This window comes from Podarcis vaucheri (assembly GCF_965113315.1).
Source record: "Podarcis vaucheri genome assembly, chromosome: 8".
In the NCBI taxonomy this organism is placed as follows: Eukaryota; Metazoa; Chordata; class Lepidosauria; order Squamata; family Lacertidae; genus Podarcis; species Podarcis vaucheri.
This window is the reverse complement of record NC_138766.1, coordinates 65751534-65776850: the sequence shown is the minus strand read 5'-3', so window position 1 is coordinate 65776850 and position 25317 is coordinate 65751534. Positions and strand designations below refer to the sequence as shown.

Sequence of the window (25317 nt, the reverse complement as noted above, 5' to 3'; positions counted from 1 at the left end):
GGTTGCGCCCCTCTCTCGCCCCCCCCGGGGGGAAACGGGGCGGGGAGGGTGAAAAAGGGGCCTTCGAAGCGCCCGACAGTGGTGTTTTCACTCACTCGGGGACTTTTTCCGCGCAAAGTTGCGCTGCGCGAGGCACGGAAGCGCGCGCGCGCTTGAATTCCGCGCGGCTCCCCTCCTCCCGAGCAAACTTTTCCTGGGGCGACACTAAGCAGCCCAGACTCCAGCAAGATGATCAGCCCTCCTGTATTTCCGCTCGGAAAGTAAAGCAACGACGTCAAACCAGGTGACGGCTTGAGTCCCAGGCAGTGGCGTAGCGTGGGGGGTGCAGGGGGGGCCCGGCCGCAACATCTGGGGGTTAGGGGGGCGCAAATCCACGGGTTAGGGGGCGCAAATTACTTGCCTTGCCCCGGTGCTGACAACCCACGCTACGCCACTGGTCCCAGCAGTCGCTTTCCTTTGGTTCCCGTTGCGAAACTCCCTGCAAGTGGTGAGCGGCGGCGGCGCTTCCGCGCTCCGGGCTTGGTGGGGTTTGAACTCCCCTTTTGCTGCTGCTTAGCCAAGCGCCCAACCAGGTTGCTGTTGTGACTGTGTGAGCAGGAAAGGTTGCCCAGGGTGGCTGACCTTTTTTTAGGGAGCTTGCATCACGCTTACACATTATCTCAGTACCTTGTGGCAGTAAACTCTCTCTATTCCCATAGGTTGAAACCACCACAACCAAAATACCCCACCCCCCAAAAAACCCCCCATGCCTTGCAAACAGAAAACTTGCACACCAGGGAGAAATGCTCAAATGGAGACTTTAGGTGATGCTGATTTCCTACCTGCAGGGAGTCATTTGTTTTAATGATTTTAAAATAGAGAGGCGAACATTTAGTTCCTGCTGCAGGCTTCCCATGCCTGATCCAGCAGTGTTCTTGTTTATAAACTCTGGCTTTTTCAGTTAAAAGGATCAGGTGGTAACTAATGGAAAGCTATTACCAGCCAGAATAGACAATACAGGGCTAAATGGACAAACAGTAGTATCTAGGGGGGAAAACTACTTTCTCCACTTTATTAATGCAATATTAAGGTGCCAACTTATTATGAAGTTAACCATTCCTGGTCCCTGGCCCAGATTCTCCAGAATAAACCGACCCCTTTGATTGCATGCTGCCACCCCTGATATTCAGGAATGGGGGAAACCAGAGTTAGGCAAGCAAAGAGGCTTAGTAATCAGATGTCACATTTCTCTCTTACAATTTATTTTAATGGAGGTTTTCTGGTTGGATCTCTCTGCATCTAGCATCAATATGAACATTACAAGTAAACACAACAGCAACTGATCCAAAGATCACCCGTCAAAACCCAAACACTCCTTAGTAGTACATTTACAGAAATAAATAGCATCTCCCTTATCAAACTGAACATATATACCACTGCAACCTTTTTAATGAAAACAATACAATGGTCCAGTTGCTAGTGACTTTTGGCAAAATACTTGCAAGAATGTTTCTCAACCAATAATTCATAATGTTTAATTTGATTATAACTGCATTTCTAAAGATGTTCCAAGTCACCCAGGCTGCACAGGTCAGAGAAAAAAGTACTTTCACACTTTCTGTTAATGAGAGGCTTTCTTTGTTTGCAGAAACCATCCTGTTACGTTCACAAATGGGGCAAGTTCTCATGGGTGCTAAAACTATTTTGCTTCTTGATCTTTCAGTCTTTATGAAAACAGATGTTGGGAGGAAAGCATCCTTAATTTCCTCAGACAACATAATTTATCTCCACATGAAACAAGCCCCAGAAAACCTAAAAGTGGGAAGCAAATACACACACACACAAACAATTGTTGCAGTTTTGATTTCCAGGCAGACCTCCTTAAGATAATAAAATTGTCCCTTTAGGAACTGGGTAATATAACTGCAATGTCTGAGCTGAGGAACAGAATAGATTAGGTAACATGGAAGCTTAGACATTTCCCTTCATTTAAAAAAATCCTTATTGCTAGCTTCAAAGGAAACCCTATAGGAAAGGTTAATTGCTACTAAAAGACCAGGGTAAACACCAGTGTGTGCACACATCTGCCGAAGGTTGCAGTATTGGCGGCCACATGTCACAAAGTCAGATATGAACATGCCGAGATCCTGTCTTCAGTTGACTGGACAATGTGCATTGCTGACACATGGAGCTGCCTTTTACTGGGTCAGGCAACTGAGCCAATGTGGTTGTACTGGTTGTTACAGTGTCGGATTAGGGCCTGGGAGACTAGAGTTCAAATCCCGACTACCACAAAGCTGCTTGGTCCAGTCGCTCACTTTTCAGCCTAACCTGCTCACGAGGTGGTTGTGGGGATTAAAGTAAGGAGGGGGTGAAATAATGTAAGCCACCTTGATATGGAGTATAAATGCAGTCAATAAATTTAGCTCAGTATTGCCGGCACTGGCTGGCAGCAGCTCTCTAGGTTTACAGGCAGGGGTCTCACCCAGCCCTGCTTGGAGATGCCCTTGGGGATTGAACCAGGGACCTTCTGCGTGCAAAGCAGATGCTCTGTCCCTGAGCTACAGCCCTTGCTTAAAAGCAGTGGTAAGATGGTAGTCCTCATGGCTCCAAAGAAAGGGCTGAATTAAGTAGGAACACAAGAGGCTGTCATTTATCAGTCAAAACATTGGTCCATCTAGCTCAGTATTGCGATATTCTCGGCAGTAGCTCTCTCGGATTTCAGGCAAGGGCCTCTCACAGCCCTACTTGGGAACATCTGGGATCGAACCTGGAACTTTGTGCTTGCCTGGTGCCCCTGAGAGCCCGTCGCCCGGTTGCCATGCACCCCTACGCCCGCGGTTAAGACGGCCCTGTGTGTGAGCCTTCATTGCTTATCTTGGCCTCACACTTAGCAGAAATAAAAACACCCTGAGGAGAAGGGTATCTTGTGTCCCAGAGTGCTACGTTGTGCTGCGAGACAGTGGTTTTGAAGAGCATAAGTAAATTCAGACACCTGCCACTCCAGTCAAGAGTGGAAAAAGTAGGTCAGTTGCTGGATGTGGATGCTGTTGCGGCCATCCCTCCTGGCTTGGTATCCCGCAAGATACAGCAGTGGTTCCTCAAGACCATATTTCTCACTTCCCCATATATAGGATTCTTCCTTTCAGCACTATGGCAGAGAGCAAAGACCACTTTTTAAAACCTCTCCAAGTTTCCAAAAGTTATTCAAGCCTTTGAATCGCCTCTTTAGTAAATCAGTAATTTAAGGTAACTATTTATTTTGAAAATATTATACATAAAGTGCAGATATAAGTCATGCCAATATGCAGCATTTTTTCCCCCAGAAGACTAACTTTGAATAAACGGCTAATGTCATAGTTGGGTCCATCAAGGCTGACTATCTTACTGAATTTTGTATGCCTCTACAGGAGTGTCACATTCCCTGTACTTCAGAGCTCCTGCTGAATGTCACTCAAAGCAACTGTCAATCTTTTAATTTTCTCTTCCATGGCCTTTTTATTGCTTGCAGTCTCTTGCAAGAGTTGACGCATTTCTTCTTCAACTTGGTAAACCTGAAATAAAATTTACATCTGTTATAAATGACACCCTTGTGAACTTGTGGTCTGTTTGTGCAATGAAAGATACGTAAAATATAATAGGAACTTACAACATTATTTCTGAAAATGTTATAGAAAGGTAGGTAGAAGTTTGAAATTGGCTGAAGAGGTTACATTTGTGAAAGCACCAACATACATTTCATGTAGACTACATAAAAGGTAATGCCTATCGTGCAAAACCTATTACACTTTAAAAAGTTAAATATATACTTTAAATGTATACATTATACAATACATACCTGAAACATTAATGGGTTGCAACCAGGGAAAAGCATACATACAGCAGCTGATGGAAGCCGATTGCCTTTTCAGATACCTCCCGGCTTAGTAGGATTTCCCAACCCAGAGGTTTTCAACCTTTTTGAGTCCGCAGCTCCCTTCAACCAACTACATTCTCTCTCTGGCATCCCTGTGGGGCTCAGGAGCCCTATTAAGTCACCCCTTGCCTGCAGAGCTGGCAGCCTCTCACCCGTTCTCAAACACCCTCCCCTTGTGGAGGCCTCCTCTCCTCTCCCCTCTCCTTGGGAGTCCCTGGATCTCTGAGCTCCCCTCCATTCGCCTGCGGAGCTTATAGCCAGGGCTGCTGCAGTAGACAGCTGTGCAAGCCTTTGGGAGGCAGAGACACGAAAGAGCATCAGAGGAGGGAGGGAAGGAAAGAGGGACAGAGGTCAGTGTTGCCCGTGGCACCCCGAGCACCATTCAAGGCACCCCAGGGTGCCCACCGCACACTGACTGAAAACCACTGCCCCAACCCTTTTTTTTTGGGGGGGGGGAAGGATATGGGCTACTGGGGAAGAGAAGAAAGCCAGCTTCTGCCAACCCCCTTCTGTAGGCTTTTATTTAGATCCATTCCAATTTTCAGTAAAAGTTCCTCACAAAGACAGAGGACCACTACCAAGTACCTGCACCCACTAGAGAACACATTCATTCTTGAACTAATTTCACACAAACTTCCAAAAGTTTCCTAAATGGGGAAAAAAAGGGTCTCTAGCAGCCCTTTCATTTGATTTTTTAAGAATGAACAACCAACCACCATTACTGAGAATTATGCAGTGTGCTTTTCTAGATCTATCAGTACACATATGACTTTCAGCAAGGCATCACTCGTCAACCTTAAGGCCACGTGAATACTATTCAGTAATAGGCAACAGCCAGCCCATAGAAGCTTTACAGGTTAAGCCCCATCATCTTGAATACAGACTGTGAGTAAATGGTAGTGGGTGACATTGTCAAAAGCACAAATTTTATTTATTTTTTTCTGATCCAACTATATCAGAAGGTTGGATTTCCATATCCTGCATCCGCTGATCATTCTTCTGCAGTAGCTGCAGTAATCAAGGCGTTATCTACACATTGTTAGCAAACAAAAACTAGTAGATTTATTTGCTTAACATATTTTTTAAAAGTGAAGCAACATTTGGGTGCTTTTAGCATTATCTATCACCTTTTCATTTGCTGCCGCAATTTGCCGTTGTTTTTCATTTGCTAGCTGCAGCAATTCTGCTTGATGCGCTGCTTGCGTTGATTCAAGTTGTCTTCGGAAAGCATCATCCATAGAATGCAGCTTTTCCACCACTGCCCTAAACACAAAATGAACTCTTAAACCTTATATCTATATCACTATTGGGATATGCATGTTGTGTAGACAACTATTCTCTTACAGTCAGAAAAAATATTCTTTACTAAGTACATCCCAGTAACTCATTCACATATTGTAAGCAGCATTTTCTGACTGGATTTTTTCTACTGTAATCTCAATTTTCTAGATATTTTGTTACAGAAACCACATTAGCAGAGACAGTGTATGTATACACTAGAAATTTGGAGAAATATGTGAAGGGGGGAAAGCATGGATCTGTTGCAAGTTTAAACCATAAACCTCTGGGATGCCATCCATGCTTCCCATGAACAGAATTCCTCACTCAGGAAGCTCTGCTGAAAGGAATGGGGGGCAGAAGGCAAATTTCCTCACCACCCGCATTATTTTAATTCCTCTGGTGCAGCTGTTAGAAGGCAAAAGGGCCTATAGAGTAAGCAGTAATCAGAAAAAAATGGCTTCCACCACATACTTCCAACCAAAACCTCTGTTGGATTGGAATTCCTTCAGTGAATGGAAAGAACCCTTTTTATTTTTCCCCACATATAAAACAGAAATGTACTAGGTTTCCACAGGAGAACTCTCTTTTTACAAATACCAACCAATATTTATGTCACCTCCTAGAGTTCATAAAATTGGGCTAAAGAATTGCTTTCAAATTTTGTCAGGCTACAGGTGGTCCTTTATGAATTTTCAATTTAATTAGGGATAAAAACAAACAGTATTGTAATGATAGTTGTGAGCACCTTTCACCAATGGAAGTTCCAATATATGTCCATACTGCAAACAAGAAGCTTCCCCCAAAGCCACAACCTCCATTCAGGAAAGAAAATTTCTTCCTCTAATTTATCTAAAAGACACCCTGTTCTGCAAGATCTTTCATGAAGAATACATACACCAAAAATATGACTGTCTTGAATGAATTCACAGTAATACAATCAGAAAGACAAATATAGCAACTTACTTTTGTGCCTGAATACTTTTATCTCTCTCCTCAATCAGCTGCTTCTCTTTCATATCAAAATTTTCTTTCATTTGTTTGACTTGTGCTTCCAATTTGCTCAACAATCCTCCTTTATCTTGCCACTTTTTATTCATTGCACTGAAATGTAATGGACATTTTCACAGAAGCTTCAGAGACTTACTCGTACTACAATGAAAACCATATCCCTACTTTTTCAAGTTTTTGTAATGGGAAAAGAAAAGTTACAGCTTCCCATCCTGCCTCAATATGGCCTACTGACACTTTAGCATTACTAATATTAATTTAGCAGCATTTAAGACATTACTAGTTAGTACCTATAAGCTTTCTTGATATCTTCGAGCTCTGTTTCTTTTTCCTGCAACTGCTGTTTGAGTTCCTCTTTCCTCTCATTTTGCCTTTCCAATTTTTCCATGAGATCATCCAACTGAGTCTCTCTTCCCTCCAGCTGCACCTGAAGTCTCTTCTGCATTTCAGTACTTTCTTCGCGGTGCTTTCTTATCTGCTCATCTCGGTCCTGTGAGGCCTTGAAAACAATTTTATCAATATATTTGCCCTGGACCACAGCTAAAACTTCCAAGGTTCAAAATGGATCAACAGGAAAAAACTCTGCTTACTCAGTCTCCTATAGTTAAAAGCAGAGGACGCTTGCCAGAAAAGAATGGCCATTATACCTCTATCACTTGATAACATTTGAAGACAACCCATGCACAATTGTTGTGCCATTTCTCTGCTTTCCTCTCATCATTACAAGAACCTTTACTGTATTCAATATCTGTTTTCAGGCAAGTTTGTTAAAAAAAACAACTCTTACTTCTTTCAACTTTCTAATCGTTTCTGTTTGATCCTCCACTATTTTAGACTTAATCTTCAATGCGTCGTTGTTGCGCTCGTTTTGTTTTCTCAGAGTCTCATTCTCACTAGTTAGTACTTCTATTTTGGCTTCCAGTTTTCCCCGATCTTGAGCAAGAGATGCTCCTGGGGAGGGAGACACAAAACAAAGTCTACCTTTTCAGTGCTGCAGATAATGAAGTTAATTTGTCGTGTTAACAGATTGCAAAGCAATCAAAACCACCCCACTCTTCTTCGTGTCTGAAAACTAACATTGGGCATCCAGGCTTTCTTAAATGCCTCTTTGCTTAGGCTACTGTAGTAACTGTTTGAAAACTGTTAACCTGCTTAGCTTAAGAATGAAAAAGCACACCCAAGTCTCATTAACAGAACAACCTGTCCTTAGTAAATAGTATTTTGGAAATTAATTTCTGGAAAATCATGATACTGCTGGAAGGACACCTAGACACTTTCAGCAGCTCTTATGTGTGTGATACAGGAGCATGCCAGATTGGGGATGAATGCCTCTACTGTGTAAAGCACTACCAAAACATAAAGCTGTGATGCATTAGGAAATAGATGCAAGCAATGCAGCTACGGAGCTTTTTGCCAGTACAGCCCATTGCAACACCATTAGAATGTAGACACTTTGCATTCTTACAGAGGCTTAACATGCAGGTTTAAGTTTCACTTTGTTCTTTATCAGCATCCTACCAAAGCAGAATACAGGTATTTACCCTGTTGCGCCAACTCTTGTCCCCATATTTTCCTCTCCGCTTTTAATCCGTCAATTACAGATTCCTGGGCTGTTATCTGTGAAATAAGTTTTGATTTCTCCTGTTTAAGAAGCTCAAGTTGAATAGTCGCCTGCTTATCTTCCTCCACCATATTTTCAAGAGTTCGGATTTGACTCTGACAAAAAGAAAAAGGACACATGCCATTGTGAAAGAAGGCTTTCACTGTATTTGAAGCTGCAGTGCCATTCAATGTTTCATGCTGTTGATTGACAACAGTCTTCTGTGTATTAACACAAAATGCAGTGTACAGAAGACAACATACAAAAGTTAGATAAGCCTATTAATGCATACTCTCAAGTTATGTGTCATTTCTTGCTTCGATCTGACTAATTCTGCAATCTTCATTTTTTGTTCTTTAACCATGGATGTCAGCTCTTGGATTAGGGTGGCCGATTGCTTTTCTTTTTGCAGAGACTGAGCAAGAAGATGCTTATGTTCTGCCAGCTCGGCAGCAACATTGTCAAAGCCTTCTTTAACCTATTTCAGCAAGGGGAAACAAATTGCAAATTATTAGAAAGGTTATTGCTACGTGTGAGTTATTTCTTACTCAATAAAAACTGCAATGTAACTTTCGAATGGACAAGAGGTTAATTTGAAAACACATGACATTAAACACCGAATATTACCTTGCATTTTAGGAATTTTGTAACTTGACAAGTGCAATCTTATCCACATCTACACAGAAGCGAGCAGCATTGAGTTCAATGGGATTTGCTCCAAAATCAGTGCGTATTGCAGCCTGAGTGTATCTTCAAAGTTTGCATAAAAGCACTAATCAATTTTATAGCAGCTAATTAACAGATGTTTGTTTAGTAAAAACTGAATTTATTTAGTTATTAAATTTGTATACTGCCCTTCATCCGTAGATCTCAGGACGGTTCGCAACATAAAATTACAATATAAAACCCCCCAAAATATATGGATCTTATTGATTGTATTTATTTATTAAATTTATATGCTGATATATCTTCCTCCCAAAGAAACCCAGGACAGCAAACACATGTGTGATAAAATAACGCAATAAAAATAAAAACACAGATAAAATAAAATGGAGTTCCAGAGCACAGACTCTTTACAAATGTAGAATGAACTTATTGTTGCAAATGTACTGCTATGAAAAAAGGACAATCATTTCTGTTTTAGCAGAATTCCTAATATAGATCTCCTCATACACTTTCTATTTCTTACCTCAGTAAATCTTCTGGCCTCTATCGTTAATGCAAAACGAAACTCATCCTCTAGATCCTTATACTTTTGGTGCAGCAGAGTATTCTTCCCCTGCAGTTCTTTAATATGATGTTCGTGCCGCTGCTGCTCTCTAGTCACTTCTTTTGACAAAGCTTCTTGGAATTCTGAGCCAGTCAATGTAACTCTAGTTTCAAGTTCTTTTCTGGAATAACAAGACCTATGAGTAAGAAGCTACACAGTAAAATAAATGAGGAGTGCATGTCTGCAGATGGGAGCTCTTCCATACAGTGGTACCTCGGGTTACATATGCTTCAGGTTACATACGCTTCAGGTTACAGACTTAGCTAACCCAGAAATAGTGCTTCAGGTTAAGAACTTTGCTTCAAGATGAGAACAGAAATCATGCGGCGGCAGCAAGAGGCCCCATTAGCTAAAGTGGTGCTTCAGGTTAAGAACTGTTTCAGGTTAAGAACGGACCTCCGGAACGAATTAAGTTCTTAACCCGAGGTACCACTGTACTTTGTAGTTCTTAGACACCACGTATGCGGAGATGAGGTTCAAACGGTTCTTCAGATCACAGATGTTAATTCAGATACAAGACTGCCTGGATAGCACTTCACTTACAACCATTTCTTACCACAAGGACTTGCTCCCTTTAAAAAGGCGTCTTTGTCAGTTTATAATCTTTCTAAAAACAGCAAATTGTAGTTTTGGTTTGCTGGGAAAACCTAATGAATTCTTCTTTATGAAGTACAGAATTAACTGTCTCTGCACTCTCTCTCTTTTAATAAAATAGTCTACTGTCTGACACAAAGCTGACCTTTTTTTTAAAAATGCACAACTAATGTATACCCGTGCTTTCTGGATTGTCTTGAGACACATACCTGTGTTCCTGCTCTCTCAGCATAAGAAGTTCATGGACTTGTTCCACCTTCTCTTTTTGTTGTTGCAAAGAAATTCGAAGCAATTGCACTTCTCTCTCTGAAGCTGAAACTTTTAATTCTGCAGCTTGAATTTGCTTCCTCTGTGCAATGTATCAAAGGAAGATAAGGAACACACTATCATGGTTGCTGAGAGTTGGTACTACAAGCAAAACATCTTGGCGGAGCTGCCAGCTTCACCATGAGACATCATAGAAATCTTTCTGGCTAGCATGTACTCCTACCCCCTAGAAAACCCATGAAGCAATTGGGCTTGAAAACAGCCTTATATCAGTAGCAATGCAAGAGAGTTTCAAGTCAAATTGCCATGTGTTTTTTTTTGTGTGTGTGTGTGTGTGTGTGTGTGTGTGTGTGAGAGAGAGAGAGAGAGAGAGAGAGAGAGAGAGAGAGAGAGAGATTGGCAGGCAGGCAGGCAGAGGCAGCAGAGATTGAAGATGGAGGATTAAGCATCAATATTTCTATCCTCAGCTGCAAACTCCATGAAGATCTGGCTTTAGTTTTGTCCTCCTTTCCTATATCTGCTTTTTGATGTAGCACAACTAGCAAGTGGCACTGGGAGTTGGGCAGAAGGTACCGTGGCTCTCAGGCTGAAAGAGCTTCCCCTCCCATGGAATACACTTTTACATTACTCCCCATGCCCCCCAATCACATCTTTCATTGTTTGGCTCACACTCATATCCATAGTACCATTCCATAGCTTTATTCAACATAAAGTTGAACATAAATAGCCACACATCCCTGCAATTATACAGGAAGCTTTTGAAGGTCTTTCAAATTTCAGTGATGCCCTGTGCAAGGTCAAGGATAGCCCCCCCCCATCGCCTTCCGTCCTGCTTAATACACTATGTATGTCATAGTTGTAACATCCTGTGGTGCCCCCTAGGCTCAGTGCCCGCTGTAGCGGAACTGGTTGTGCTGCCCTATAGCCAACTCTAGCTTTTGTACGAATGGAGCTGCACAAGGTTTACTATGTGGCAGCCATTTTTCCAGCTGTAGAGATTACAGGAGCTGGATATGGTGATGCTCTCCCAATGCAAATGCAGGGTTATTTAGTTCTTTGCTCGATGTCATGTTACATCAGCAATGGGAGAATGAAAATACTGACACTCCAGTACTAGAACACACCAGATAAAACAGAATCTCAACATGCTTAACCAAAATATGCTCTAGAAAATTTTGAGTTCCAAATCTATGTAGGAGACAGAATTTTGGCAGGTGCAACTCATCATGCAGAGGTGCTGAGAGATAAGATAAAATAGACCAGTCCTCCCTTACACCTGATTAACTGAACTGTAAGCACTTATTTTCTTCAGTGAGAAACAAAGGCTGTACCTCTGAGGCTTGCCGCTGTGCTCTTTGAGTCTCCACTTTGGACAGCGTTTCTTCTAAAGTCTGAAGTGCCTTTTGTTGCTCCTCCACTTTATGTCGTGATTGATCTAGTTCCCTGTGAAGTCGTTCAACTTCGTCTTTCAGATGCTGAATGTCCACCTGAAGTTTGGTTTTCGCATTTCTTTCTCTCAAAACCAGCTCTTTTAGCCTGAAAAACATCCTGTTCATTCAAAATCACTACTTTTTCAAAGTAAGAAGTGGCGCTGTTTAGGAATGTATGAAGAGATGCCGCCATAGTATTGTATAGCTTTCGATACTCGGTGTATCACTTAAGGTCAAATCACAGTTGGCATTTCCAAAGCATATAGGCAAGCCACGCTTTAAACCTGCTCATCTGCTCCCCGACTCCCAGTGCTCAGCTTCTGACATTCACTCCCATCTCCATGGAACAGCAACCTCCAGAAGCAAAGGGCCAGACATAACTATGGCTTGTCCATTCAGATATCATGCCAGAACAGTTCAGCTTCCTTAACCATGATTTGGCATGATGTCTAAGTTGAGCTGTAGTTAGACAATGGATTTATTTTTTACATATTAAAATTATTATATACCACCTTTCATTTTAAAAACCAAGGCAGATTATAGGAAAATAAAAAGGCCATTTTAAAAAGCCGTATCAGCAAACATCAGTTGATATTAAAATAGCCAGAAATGCTAGGATCCAGTATTAACAGTCAGGAAAAGCTTGGGTGAAAAGGTATGTTTTTAGTCACTGGCAGAAGCACCCAATAGTCGGTGCCTAAGTGATCTCCGGTCAAATTACTGTTTCCTACAATATTTGTCATGCTCCCAACCTAAGCAATGAGTTGTATGAACCTAAGCAATTAGTTGATAGAACTAAGTGAGGAGGGGAAAGCTTTTCCAGAAGGGCAATGAGAAAGCACTCAAAGTTCAAGAGGAAGAACTGTAAATATTTAACTCAGGAGTTAAATCATCTGCCTAAAACTACTGGCATATACTTTGGCATCCAGCTTTGTCCAGTTTCAGCATTTCTGCATCAAGCTTGTAGAAGACCTTTTGTTGCTGTATTCCAAGTGAGATTCTATCTGGCACAGTAGTGCCCATGCTAAATTGCAGGGTTTTAGGGAGGAGCATTTTTCAGTCTTACCTAGAGAAGCCAAGGATTGAGCATGGAACATTTCACATGCAAAGAATATTCCTCTACCACTGAGCTATGGCCTCCTTGTCAGATCGTGTTAGCCAGGTCCAGGTATGTCCATTAAGGTTGTGCATACTCCAACATCCCCACAAGCACAGAACACACAAAACTTGACAATAGATGCTGAATTCAGCAGCTTGGCTTTCACTTTCCTTCACAAAAAAACAAGCAACTTTCCTGTTCTTATAGGCTGAAAAGGATGTGGAATTATCCAAGTGACAAACATTCAGAAGAAGGTGAGTGGGAACTGCAAAGGTAGCTTAATAGCAAACACAGCCCAATATATATTTTAAGTGGGCATGTTCATCGTCAGGAAATAATGGCCTGATTCACACATTACACTAAGCCATGGTTTGTTTGACAAACCACAAGTTTGCCACAAGTATGAAGTTGTCCCACAGATGATCACACAAACCACTTCAGAGGATTCTAGAAACCATGGCTTGTTTCTACAAAGTTTGTTCTGCAGCTGCTATGGCCTTTGTAGTTTGGTAATCAAACAAACCTTAGCTAAGGAAGGGTTCGTATGCAATGTCAAGTCACAGTTAAAACAAACCAAGGTGCACAAGCCAACAGCAACAAGCTATGCCTTCACATATTGTTGGCAGGAACAAACTATAGTTAAGCCACAGGGAAGGGCTCGGATGATTTTTTTAAAAGCCCATTGGTTAATAAACCAAGAATTAGCATTTTGTGCAAACCAGACCAATATCTGAAATGCAATGTTGTAAAAGTAATATTCTTTTTTTGAAGGATAAACTATGCACAGAAGTTTTGCAGATAATCCTCAGTTATTCATGTATAGTCAAATGCCAGAAGTGCTAACAAGGATTTTTCAAGCACACTTCAAAATTATTTGAAGGCAAAGTCAATTATAATATTGCTAATAGTATCACCCTGATGACGAGGTTGATCAGTTTTCTGAAAAGCTGCACCTCCAGCCACCTTTGACACAAGGTGTTCTTCTGTTGAAGAGCAGTAGAACAGAACAGGATAGTGGAAGATTTATAGCCTAAAACACACTGAAAGTTATTGATTTGCAAATAAACCTACAGACACCTATAGAAACTTGTTGTATTTTATTGCTCTGAAGAAATGCTGGGGGGGGGGAACTGGTACTAAATTAATTTTCAGAAGGTCATTTGAACATGCTGGATCCTTACCGGTCTGTAGTATACACAGCCATACTTTGAATACCCTTTTCTTCTTTTGCTTGGTCCTGCAGCTCTTTGATATTTTCTCTCAGTTTCTTTTCAGCTTGTTCAGCCTTCCACCTTTTCTCTCTCTCCTGATCCAGCTCTTGAATCAGTGCCTGAACAAGACAGAGATCCCATATATTCCAAAGGAGAAGCTACAAATGCAGAAGAATTGTTTCTACTAAGAAGAAAGGTGGATGTATTTTGGGGCAGGAAGGGTGTTGGCGCAGAAGGGAGATGATAGACACCCACTTTATTCTCCCAAAAGATAATGTGCTATATGGCCATGACTCCGACACTGCAGGCCGCTACACTATAGGAACGGTTTAAAAACTAGGCTACTAGACAGTTAAGGCAAAGGGATTGCTTTTGCTTAACAACTGACAAATCCCAACTTTAAAAACCAATATTGGGCATATCAAGAAATGATCTACTTCAGCTCCAAATAAGTAGAAGAATGAAGGTCAGCAAAGGTAAAGTCTAGTAATCCTGGAAAAGAAACAATGGGTTTCATAAAAGCATGAGAATGTCCATGTGACAATGGTAGTCAGGTGCATACTGCAAAAGAAGAGCCAGTTCTGAGGTTCAAAATAGCAAGTAGAATGCTGAAGGAGGTGCTGATGCAAGGAGAAAACATGAGAAAGCAGATGTGAGAGACGTACTGCACTTCAAAGTTTAGTCACTCTCTGTACCATAAGCTGCTTCTGAAAATATCTCTACAGATGTATTTCTGTGATCCTATAGTGATATCTATAAGCCGATTCAGCTGCAAGAGATCCTGTCCTCAGTGGACCAACAGCTAGAACACTCATGTTGCCTTACAAGTTTAGGAGTTCTCTCCACTTCGATTTAGAAAGTTACTCCTACTTCTGTTGATCAATATTTATATTAGTGCCAGTTTTTATGGCTAGTGTGAAGACCATGTTAGCCTTAAATACCTTGAAGTAATAAAAGAGTAAAATATACCTACCCTGTAAGTCGACTCTTCTTGAGTACTGGAATCTAAACGTTTTAGTTTTTTCATTTGGTTTTTCTGCACACCCAAATTCTTGGGCGATCTCCCCACTAAATCTGAGCTCGGAACTTCTGAAGTTGGACTTGAATTTTCTTCCTCTTTAACTTGAGATCCTCGGGTTTTTGACTTTACACAAGTCTGCTCTCCTGCCCTAAAACGATACATAAATTAAACTCACACATCAATACTTGGACAAAAAAACTTCCAGATGTTACCAAATGCATTTAGAATGCCTTCTAAATACTTAAAGGAGAATTTTTTGTGCTTTTACTTGATCATAAACGAGCACACAAAACCATTTCTGTTGTATTTTTAACACCCAAACTGCTCTCCGAACTATTATCATTATTTATTAAATTTGTATATTGCCCTATACCTGCAGGTCTCAGGGCGGTTCACAGGATAAAACCATGATATAAAAACACAGACTACATAAAATAAAGATAAAAACAGCCCCCCCAAACCCCCCACATTTTAAAAGGCCATTGAATGTCAGTCAGCCAAAGGCCTGATTAAAGAGGAATGTTTTTTCCTGGCGCCTAAAGATATATAATGAAGGCACCAGGCAAAACTCCCCGGGGAAAGCATTCCACAAATGGGGAGCTATTGCAGAAATGGTCCATTCTTGTGTTGCCACACTCAGGACTTCTTGTGGAGGAGGCACAAAGGGCCTCAGAAGATGATCTCAGGGTACCAACTAGAAGTACCTAAAAGTCCACTGAAAACATTATTTTAGACATGCCTATTCAGAAATCCACCAAGTTCAATGAGGCTTACTCCCAAGTAAATGGGTAAAAGACTGCATGTGAATATGGAAGCACACATCAACAAACTGAAGATACCTGTCTGAAATTTTGCCTCTCTGAGAATGGTACTTTGTAGACGAAGTGGCTTTTCGATAACTGGGGATCTTGCTCCTTTTAGCTACCTTTCTGTTCTCTTTCCCACTTTCACCACCACTCTCTGAAGTGAGATCTGTGTCCCTTTTTGCTTTGAGAACATTAAGAGCAACGCCAGCCTTTGAAGTATTAGTCACCTAAAAATAAAAGGATTTAGAGCTCATTTTTTATCTTACTTGATCTTTAGACCTATTACTTTTAGACTGTCTTGGGTAGCTGATTACACTGAATGCCACTTACAGCAGGATAATCTGTGAAAATGTATTAACTCCAAAAGTAAGAAGTGTCCATTATTACTTCAAGCAGCAATTAAGCGAGGTTCTTCTTCCCTTTAAGTTCCCAAAATACCCAGCCTAAGCTCCTCAACTGCAAGCTTCAGCACTTTCCACTCAGACCATAAGAACAATTTTGCTCTCAAGCGCATGACTCATACTGCACTCTGAAGCTTATTCGCACTGCAGTTCTGGGACTACCGAAGCTCAAGTGGCTTGTTGATCATACTCTGTCTGAAGTCATGGACTACAGACCTTTCAAATTCAGACCTTTGGTATTAAAGCAAGAAGAATGAGCCAGAAGCAACCAAATGGAAAAAAATGGGTGGGGAAGTCAATTGTTTCAGACAAGTCAGTTGGTAGCTTTGCTGCAGTCATCCCAAGCCTCTATAAATGGGTGCACAAGATATAAACTATATCTATGTCACATAGAGCAACTGTTTCAATTGTAACTCTACGGCTGGATCTACACTGATCTGTAAAAATGTTATTAAATATAGCATTATATAACTCTCAATGCAGTTTCCCATTGTCGAAGGCTCACTGCTCCACAGCGCCCTCTGTGTCTCATTTTAATAATGCATTTTAACGTTATAAACAACCAGTGTAGATCCATCTTACATTTGGGGAAGATCTGTAGCTCAGTGGTAGAACACCTGCCTTTCAGAACAACCCAAGTTTAATTCCCGGCACCTCCAGGTGAGTCTGGGAGAGATGCAAAGTCAATGTAGACAATACTGAACTAGATGGGACTATTGTCTGACCAGGTACAAGGCCGCTTCGTATGTTCCAATGCTCATCAGCAAACAGATATCTGTCAAGCCAGAGGGGGAAATGTAAACCGTTACCTTTTCCAGCAGCTGTGATATCTGATCCTCTAGTTTTTTTATTCTCATGTCACTGTCCAGTTTAATTCTTTCTGGCTCGGAAGAGGATATGCCCTCAGGGGAAGAGCTAGTGGCGGGCCAGGTTGGCGTACAGGCATGCTGGCGAAACTGAGCTAACACCTCATCAATACAGGGTGTCATCACTGGCAAATTGATACAAGTCTGTTTAAAAGAAACAAAGCATAAGTGATGACTAGTGGGGGGGGGACGTACCCTGCTTTGACATTTTCAAAGACAAAAAGGCCCCCCTCCACTGCCCCCCCACATGCAGGAGTCACAGCACCTCATCTTCATCTGCAGGAGAACTGGATGAAGCCAAGCAGTCTAAAAGGCCTTCTAAGCACTTCAGATCTGTTGAATTTGCTTCTGCCAAGTTTACTGGTTCACCAAATATATTCCTTCCATCTAGGATGGTTAGCTGGGGTAAAGCCTGAAGGAGGATCTCTCTGTAGCCTAAGAAGAACAGAGAAGCTATTAATACTACTACTACTACTAATAATAATTTTTATTTATACCCCGCCCTCCCCAGCCAAGGCCGGGCTCAGAGCGGCTTACAAGCAAAAATAAAAACAAGTTAAATGATTACAACTTAAAAACAAAATTAAAAAATACAACATTAAATATTGAAACATTAAAATATTAAAATGTAGCCTCATCACAGAGGGAGAAAGAAAAGAAAAAAGAAAGAGAGGGAGGGAATCAAATTGGCTCCAAGCCAAAGGCCAGGCGGAACAACTCTGTCTTACAGGCCCTGCGGAAAGAAATCAGATCCTGCAGGGCCCTGGTCTCATGAGACAGAGCGTTCCACCAGACCGGAGCCAGAGTTGAAAAGGCCCTGGCTCTGGTTGAAGCCAATCTAACTTCCTTAGGGCCCGGGACCACAAGGGTGTTACTATTTATGGACCTGGAGGTTCTCCGTGGGGCATACCGGGAGAGGCGGTCCCGTAGGTATGAGGGTCCTAGGCCGTGAAGGGCTTTAAAGGTCAAAAGCAGCACCTTGAATCTGATCCTGTACTCCACCGGGAGCCAGTGCAGCTTGAAAAGCACTGGGTGAATATGCTCCCATGGCAGAGACCCCGTGAGGAGTCTCGCTGCAGTATTCTGCACCCGCTGGAGTTTCTGGGACAGCTTCAAGGGCAGCCCCGCGTAGAGCGAATTACAGTAGTCAAGCCTGGAGATGACCGTCGCATGGATCACTGTGGCCAGGTCGGGGCGGGAAAGGTAAGGGACCAACTGATCGATGCGGCGAAGGTGGAAAAATGTCGCCTTGGCTGTTGCTGTAACTTGCGCCTCCATGGAAAGGGAGGCGTCAAGGATTACACCCCAACTCTTAACGGAAGGCAATGGCACTAATTGGGCTCCCGCAAAAGAAGGGAATTGGTCCCTCATCCCCATGCCATCCCGACCTAGCCATAGGACCTCTGTCTTCGAAGGATTTAGTTTCAATCGGCTCCCACGAAACCATCCAGCCACAGCTTCCAAGCATCTGGTCAGTATGTTTGGGGCTGAGTCAGTGTGGCCATCCATCAGCAGATAGAGCTGAGTGTCATCAGCATATTGGTGACAGCCCAGCCCAAAGCTCCAGATAATCTGGGCAAGGGGGCGCATAAAGATGTTAAAAAGCATTGGGGAGAGGATTGCGCCCTGCGGCACTCCACACACCAAGGAGTGGCGCGACGACATTTCCCTCCCTAGTGCCACCCTCTGTCCCCGACCAGAGATAAAAGAGCACAGCCAGTTACGGGCTATGCCCTGTATCCCCACGTCTGCGAGGCGGTGGTCCAGAAGATCATGATCGACCATGTCAAAGGCTGCTGACAAATCTAAAAGGATCACCAGTCCTGACCCGCCTCGATCCAGCTGTCTACGGAGATCGTCTGTTAGGGCAACCAGAGCCGTCTCGGTCCCAAAACCAGGACGGAAACCAGACTGAAAGCCGACGTTTCCTCCAGAAACCTACCAAGCTGTTCAGCAACCGCTCTCTCAATTACCTTACCCAGATATGGAAGATTTGAAACTGGGCGGTAATTGGATAGGTCTAAGGGATCTAATGAAGTTTTCTTTAAGAGTGGACATACCACTGCTTCCTTCAGTTCCCCTGGGAATGTCCCCGTGTCAAGGGACAAATTGATAATTTCAACCAGGGGGGTCCGCACAACATCTGGACACTCCCTAATCAGCCAAGACGGGCACGGATCAAGGAGGCAGGTGGTGGGCCTACTAACTTGGAGGAATCTATCCACATCACCAGGGAGTATTCGATCGAAATGGTCCAACACTGGACCTGAAGTCAGTCAAGGGGCCTCTAGTTCAGTCACTGTATCTAAATTGGCAGGGAGGTCACGGCGGAGCAACAGGACTTTCTCCGCAAAAAAGCTCGTGAATGCCTCACAGCTGTGGGTCAAATTTGTGCTTAAATTTGGTTGAGAGCCAAATTTGTGCTTAAATTTGGTTGAGAGCCAGTGTGGTGTAGTGGTTAAGAGTCACGTAATCTGGGAAACCGGGTTCGTGTCTCCGCTCCTCCACATGCAGCTGCTGGGTGACCTTGGGCCAGTCACACTTCTGTGAAGTCTCTCAGCCCCACTCACCTCACAGAGTGTTTGTTGTGGGGGAGGAAGGGAAAGGAGAATGTTAGCTGCTTTGAGACTCCTGAAGGGGAGTGAAAGGCGGGATATCAAATCCAAACTCTTCTTCTCTTCTTCTTGTTCTCCTAAGGACGTTATTGCTCTAATTATTCTAAAAAGTTGTGCCGGACGAGAGCTAGCGGATGCAATGGAAGCTGCAAAGTAAGACTTCTTAGAAGCTTTCATAGCCATCTCATAGGCTTTCATAAGCGTCCTATAAGATGTTCTTGAGGCTCCGTCACGAGCTCTGTCACGAGCTCCATGCTTCAGTCTAAACATCACGAACAGTGAGGCAAATTCATTTCAGTATAGCATATCTGACTATCCCAATACCAGAGGGATGGGGAACCAGTTTCCCTACCAGATGCTTTGGGCTACAACTCCCCATCATCCCAAACAATTGGCTGTGCTGGCTGAGGCTGATGGGAGTTGGAATCAAGTACAGTGGTACCTCGGGTTACATACGCTTCAGGTTACATATGCTTCAGGTTACAGACTCCGCTAACCCAGAAATAGTACCTCAGGTTAAGAACTTTGCTTCAGGATTAGAACAGAATTCGTCTTCCGTGGCACAGCAGCAGCAGGAGACCCCATTAGCTAAAGAGGTGCTTCAGGTTAAGAACAGTTTCAGATTAAGAACGGACCTCCGGAACAAATTAAGTACATAACCCGAGATACCACTGTATCTGGAGGGTCACAGGTTCCCTATCCTTGTATTATCTGAAACACCATTCACTGAAGAACTAAATTATAGGCTCCAATCCATTCCCGAGATGTTCTTCTGGCAGCCGAAAGCCTCAACCGCTCGCAGAAGGGCTATTTCTGAATGGAGCAAAAGAACACCGCATGAGAAGATTTCAAAGCAGTTCTGCTGTTTGCGCAAGCTCTTTCTCAAGACTTTTTCATTGTTCACTGAACTTTATATGGTACAGTCTGCGTCTTTCTTCTCAGCATGTTTTTTTTATATTGCAATGCACCCTTATGAATATTTTGCTTATTAAAATACTTATAACCCGCCCTATAATGGATCTCAGGGCGGAATACGAAAACAGCAAATTGCAAACCTGCTATAGCCATTAATTTTAAAATCAAGCAAACATCAATACTAAGCTGCAGTCAAAGGTTTCCCCGGTGCTGAACTAAGATCAATGCTAGCGTCAGCCTGGCCTCTGAGGGGGAGACATTCTATAACTGGGGTGCCACAGCCATGCTGCAAGAAGTCTTCTGCAACCTTAGCTCAATTATTCATGGACCAGCACTTGTGCTTTTCTCTTTCTGCCAACAGTTATCTGGATCCAAGTCATGATCTGGTGATCAGCTGGAAATGCCAATCTTCAAAATGCAAACAGAGTGAGTCATAAATGTTTCCTGTGCACTACTCTTACCTATTTTTGCACACACTGGGTTACTTTTTCCACTCTTCTCCAAAGAAAGATTTGACAGGTACTGTAATCCCACCAAGCACTGGAGTAAATGGTTAATATTACTTATACAATTGCCGTGTAGCTCAAGAGAACTAATTTTAAAATTGGCTCCACGAAGGTACAAAAGTCCTGTAAAAACAGACACAGTATGTCAAAAAACATTTTCAACAAGAAGGTGTGTAAAGACAAGGAAATCCCTTCTGGATCAAGCCAAGGGCTCATCTAGACCAGGATCATGGTCTCACAATGGCCAAATATGATTCTCAGCAACTGGAATTTGGAAGCATAGTGGAGGTAAAACACAGGCATCATGGCTAGTAGCCACTGATGGTCTCAGCCTCCTTGAATTTGTCTAATCCTCTGCTGACGCCACCCAAGTTGGTAGCCATCACTGTTTCCTGAGGGAATGAGTTCTGTAGCTGAAACGATGCATTATGTGGAAAAAGTACTTCCTTTTAGAATAAACCACTTTTCTTCCTTTCCTTTTGTAAAATACCCCATGAACACTTTATTGGCAATTGTTAGATGTATGCAGCAGCAATAACAATTCTCGCAAAGCCATCATGGGAGTTAAGTCACATCAAACATAGTAAGACTTACTTCCAAGTAGATATGCAGAGGGATGAGCTGCAAAAATCTCTTACCTGTAAGGTCATGTATGCGGTTGTAAGACAAATTCAATCTAGTTAAGTTAAACAGCTTTTCCAGTCCTGGGAAAGAAAAAGGTAAACAAAAAAATCACTGACCACAGAGATCAGATAAAGAATATATGCCATTAAGATAATGTAGAAAAAAGATAAAGTCGCAACAGTTACAGGGGTCCACAGTTTAGGGTTGGTCGGCAGCCAAGCCAGAATTTATGGTTACTGTCTCTTGTTCCTGACCTCACATTATGTCCCTAGTGTCCAGGGCTCCTTCGGGAGGAAGAGTGGGATATAAATTTAATAAACAAATTATGTCTCCAGTTCTGAGGTCCAACACAATTGTAAGACGACACTCCCACCACTTTCTATCTCAGCTTGGAACTGGGGAAGGAAACAGAGGATTGTTTGAGGACTGGGCTAGCAAAGCACTTGGAGCATCTTGACAGAGTTGCCAAGAACCACCATAGGAAGCCCCAACTTTCCAATCCAGCTTGGAGGTGGGGAGGAGAGGGGTCTTCCTCTTATAATTAATTATAAAACAAAATAGCATGAGTTTTTATAAGAACGTTTAACTGTCCCGGTTCTGGGAGAAAAGCATAAATGAATAAAATAAATAATAATAATAATAAGTTCACAAGCCAGTGGGTTGTGTTTGAGTGTGAAACGAACAAGTTACAGTGGTGCCTCGCAAGACGAAAAGAATCCGTTCTGTGATTCTCTTCGTCTAGCGGTTTTTTCGTCTTGCGAAGCAAGCCCATTGACGGATTAGCGGATTAGCGCTATTAGCGTCTTATCTGCTGATCGGATCAGCTGATAAGCGGCTTAGCAGCTTAGAAAAGGGGGGGGGGAACAGCAGGAACTCGCAAGACATTGTCGTCTTGCGAAGCAAGCCCATAGGAAATTTGTTTTGCGAAGCACCTCCAAAACGGAAAACTCTTTCGTCTAGCGAGTTTTCTGTCTTGCGAGGCACCACTGTACAAACCAGGTGTAGGGTACCGGATCTTGCTGAACTACAACTCCCAACATCCCCAGTCATTGGCTATGCTTGTTAGGGCTGATCAGAGCTGCAGTCCAGCAACACTGGGAGGGCCAGAGGTTCCCCACCCCTGCCATAAACTAGAGTTTGCAATTGAACAAGCAGTAAACCAGCACACACTGTTGAACTGCTCCTACTGCATTCCTCCTGAGCACAAGTAGGAGCAACAAACCACAAGCCTTGGCTTATTGTAACATGTGAACCAGGATTTGGAGTTTATTTCCTCTCTAAGCAAACCAAGATCTGAAGCCAAGCAGTGGTTCACACACTGTAGCAAGCCAAGGCTTGTGATTTGTTACTCCTGCTTACACTAGGGGAGGAGTACAGCAGGAGCGATCTGGAAGCTTGCACTAGCACTGATTTTCCGTGTCATCCAAACACAGTCATTACATGTGACATGCACACTAGGAACAGAAAACCAGTCAAGCCAAGGACTAACCTTCAACCTTTGTTATCAAGTTGCAAGCTAAGTTTAAGGTACGCAGGTTGGTCAGGGAACTCAGCCCTTCAATCCAATGTATGCGATTGGATGAGAGATCCAGATGCTGCAAGTTCAACATATGACCAAGACTTTCAATTCTGGAGATCTGGTTACTGTGCAAGTTGAGCGTGTGAAGTTCTGAGCTTAAAGGTATCTCCGCTAAACTACAAATGAAAAAGCAAATGGTATTAGGATGTAATAATTTTTTTTTGGGGGGGGGGGAAGGCAATAGAGAATCCTACCGTAATTAATAAAAATAAGCAGTAAGTAGCCTATCTCAAATGGTCTGCAAGGCAGGTAAGCATGGTCATTTCCAGTGCTCAGGCCTGGCTCTCTACTCTGGCTACTTGTGCTCAATTAGGCTGCACTCGCTTGGGGATGAAAGCCAATGTGATGTATGACCAGCTTTCTGCTTGGACTGGGGAGAGATGCAAGTTCAGATCCCCACGCAGTTGTGAAAAGTCAATGGAGGATCCTAGGCCAATTTTTCTTTCTCACTGCTACCCCACAGGGTTGTTGTTGTGAGAATTAAATGGTGGAACTGCCCATGCATTTTCACCCCGCTCTTCCCATAAGGTTCATCTCATCACAACTTCCAATCTTCACAAGCCTGTGAATTAGGGCTATGCGCTGTGGGTTAAACCACAGAGCCTAGGACTTGCCGATCAGATGGTCGGTGGTTCAAATCCCCGCGACGGGGTGAGCTCCCGTTCCTCGGTCCCTGCTCCTGCCAACCTAGCAGTTCAAAAGCACTAAGTAAAGGAACGCTCAGCGGAGCAATTTGGGGCCATTAATGTTAAAATGTCCACGGAGCCTCCCTCCCTGGACGCCCCAAGCACGTGCTTCTTTCGCTTGATGGTTCATCCTGCCCTGCTGGGACCCGAACCAACGGATTCCTGTATTGCGAGGGTTGGACTAGATGACCCCTGGGGACCCCGCCCAACTTTACGATTCCGTGACTCCGCTGCAGCCGCTCACCTCTTGACGCCTTTGTCCATGAGGCTGAGCTCCCCCGAGGCCGCTCCGGGCTCCGCCATCCCGCTCCCGTCGGCGCCGCCTCTTCCCTCGGAGCTGCCCCTCGCCCTCAGCCGCCGCGGCGTTTGCCGCCCTCCGCTTCAAATCCCTCCCACCCCGTCGCTGGGACAACCGCGCCCGCGCAAGGCATGACGGGAAGCTCGAAACTCCTCCCAGCGGCTCTTCCCTGCGAGCGAGGAGAAAGAGAACCCTAGCGCTATGCAAAAAAGCAGATACGCACGTCGCCTGAGCACTTCCGGGACGGAAGTAGGATGCGCCGCAGGACTCTACGCGTTTCTCCTACTACAGGAAGAGAAAGTGAAGGGTAGTGCTTGGGGCTTTGCGCCACGATTCAGAAGGGCCGGAGCTCTTCTCCCCCACTCAGTTTCTTAGGATCTACCTATCTCTCAGGTTGTTTGGCAAGGGGGGGGAGGTGTAAGTCTATGGATAGGATAAAAGGTGATTAAAAACAAGACAGTTCGTCCTCCACTTTCTGAGTTTTTTAAAGGTGGAAAACGAGATTTGTAAATATATATAGATATCAATGTAAACACATGTTGTCAGTGCAACACAGCCCATGCAGCCAAGAACCGCTTCTCTAAAGTGAACCCGGAAACTCCAATCAGCTTGGTGCGTCACTCTTCATTTTTATTGCGTTTGTGAAACATGCCGGGAGCGGGCACCTTGGAGATAGAAAGAGAAGAGTGGTTCTCTATTTTTGAGACGGGCGGCTGCCCAGCATAGGCTGACGTTCAAATGGAATCCGGAAGTTCTGGCCATGTGCACATCGTAATTTTCCCCATATCTGTTTGGCTCAGGGGAAACTTCTACAGTATCTTTGGGGGAAAGGAGTGGGGCTGCAGGCAGCCCACAGCGCTAGAAAAAGTAGATCTCTCCCACTCCCTTCCCTTTAGACAACAGTTTAATTTGAGGTCTCTGTTTTCCGCATCCCTACGGAGACGAATAACGGGGCTTGGGAACGCGTGTTCCAGGCTGAACCAGATTTACGTTACAAGCAACCTGAGCCCTGCATCTATCGTAACAGAACCGTGTTCAGAAAAGGGCAACCAAAATGTTCGAGGGGGGGGGGGCGACTCCCCTACTTTAGAAAAGTAGCAGCTTTGGGGACTTTTTAGGAGATTGCGGACTCTTCTTCCTTGGAGGTTTTTAAGCCGAGCTTGGATGAGCATCTGTCATCGGTGTTTTGTCTGAGACCCTCGGGGTCTATATCCAACGGAGCTGAGTGTTGGGAAATTCAAGGCAGATATAGCAATGTACCTCTCTATGCAGCACATTGTTTATCTGTGGAACTCGCTTCCACAGGAGGCAGCAGTGGCTACCAACCTGAGTGGCTTTGAAAGAG

At 43.5% G+C, this 25317-nt stretch overlaps 1 protein-coding gene across 2 annotated transcripts; it reads right to left on the bottom strand.

Moving 5' to 3' along the window:
• Positions 1-3302: 3302 nt before the first annotated feature.
• On the bottom strand, positions 3303-24064 carry LRRCC1 (leucine rich repeat and coiled-coil centrosomal protein 1). 2 transcript variants are annotated; one of them, XM_082233770.1, is made up of 19 exons: positions 23919-24064; positions 22899-23104; positions 21424-21489; positions 20741-20908; positions 17015-17184; positions 16693-16893; positions 15516-15709; positions 14629-14824; positions 13626-13774; positions 11247-11451; positions 9858-9997; positions 8974-9175; positions 8077-8262; positions 7726-7900; positions 6972-7135; positions 6475-6683; positions 6140-6277; positions 5023-5158; positions 3303-3533 (listed from the first exon to the last, which is right to left on the bottom strand). In XM_082233770.1, exons 1-19 carry the CDS (start codon positions 23975-23977, stop codon positions 3411-3413), a joined length of 3087 nt encoding a protein of 1028 aa, XP_082089896.1. In that variant the 5' UTR covers positions 23978-24064; the 3' UTR covers positions 3303-3410. The 2 variants fall into 2 exon arrangements, with proteins under 2 accessions (XP_082089896.1, XP_082089897.1); XM_082233771.1 differs by having other exon boundaries at positions 22899-23099; positions 23919-24005.
• Between the last annotated feature and the right edge of the window lie 1253 nt (positions 24065-25317).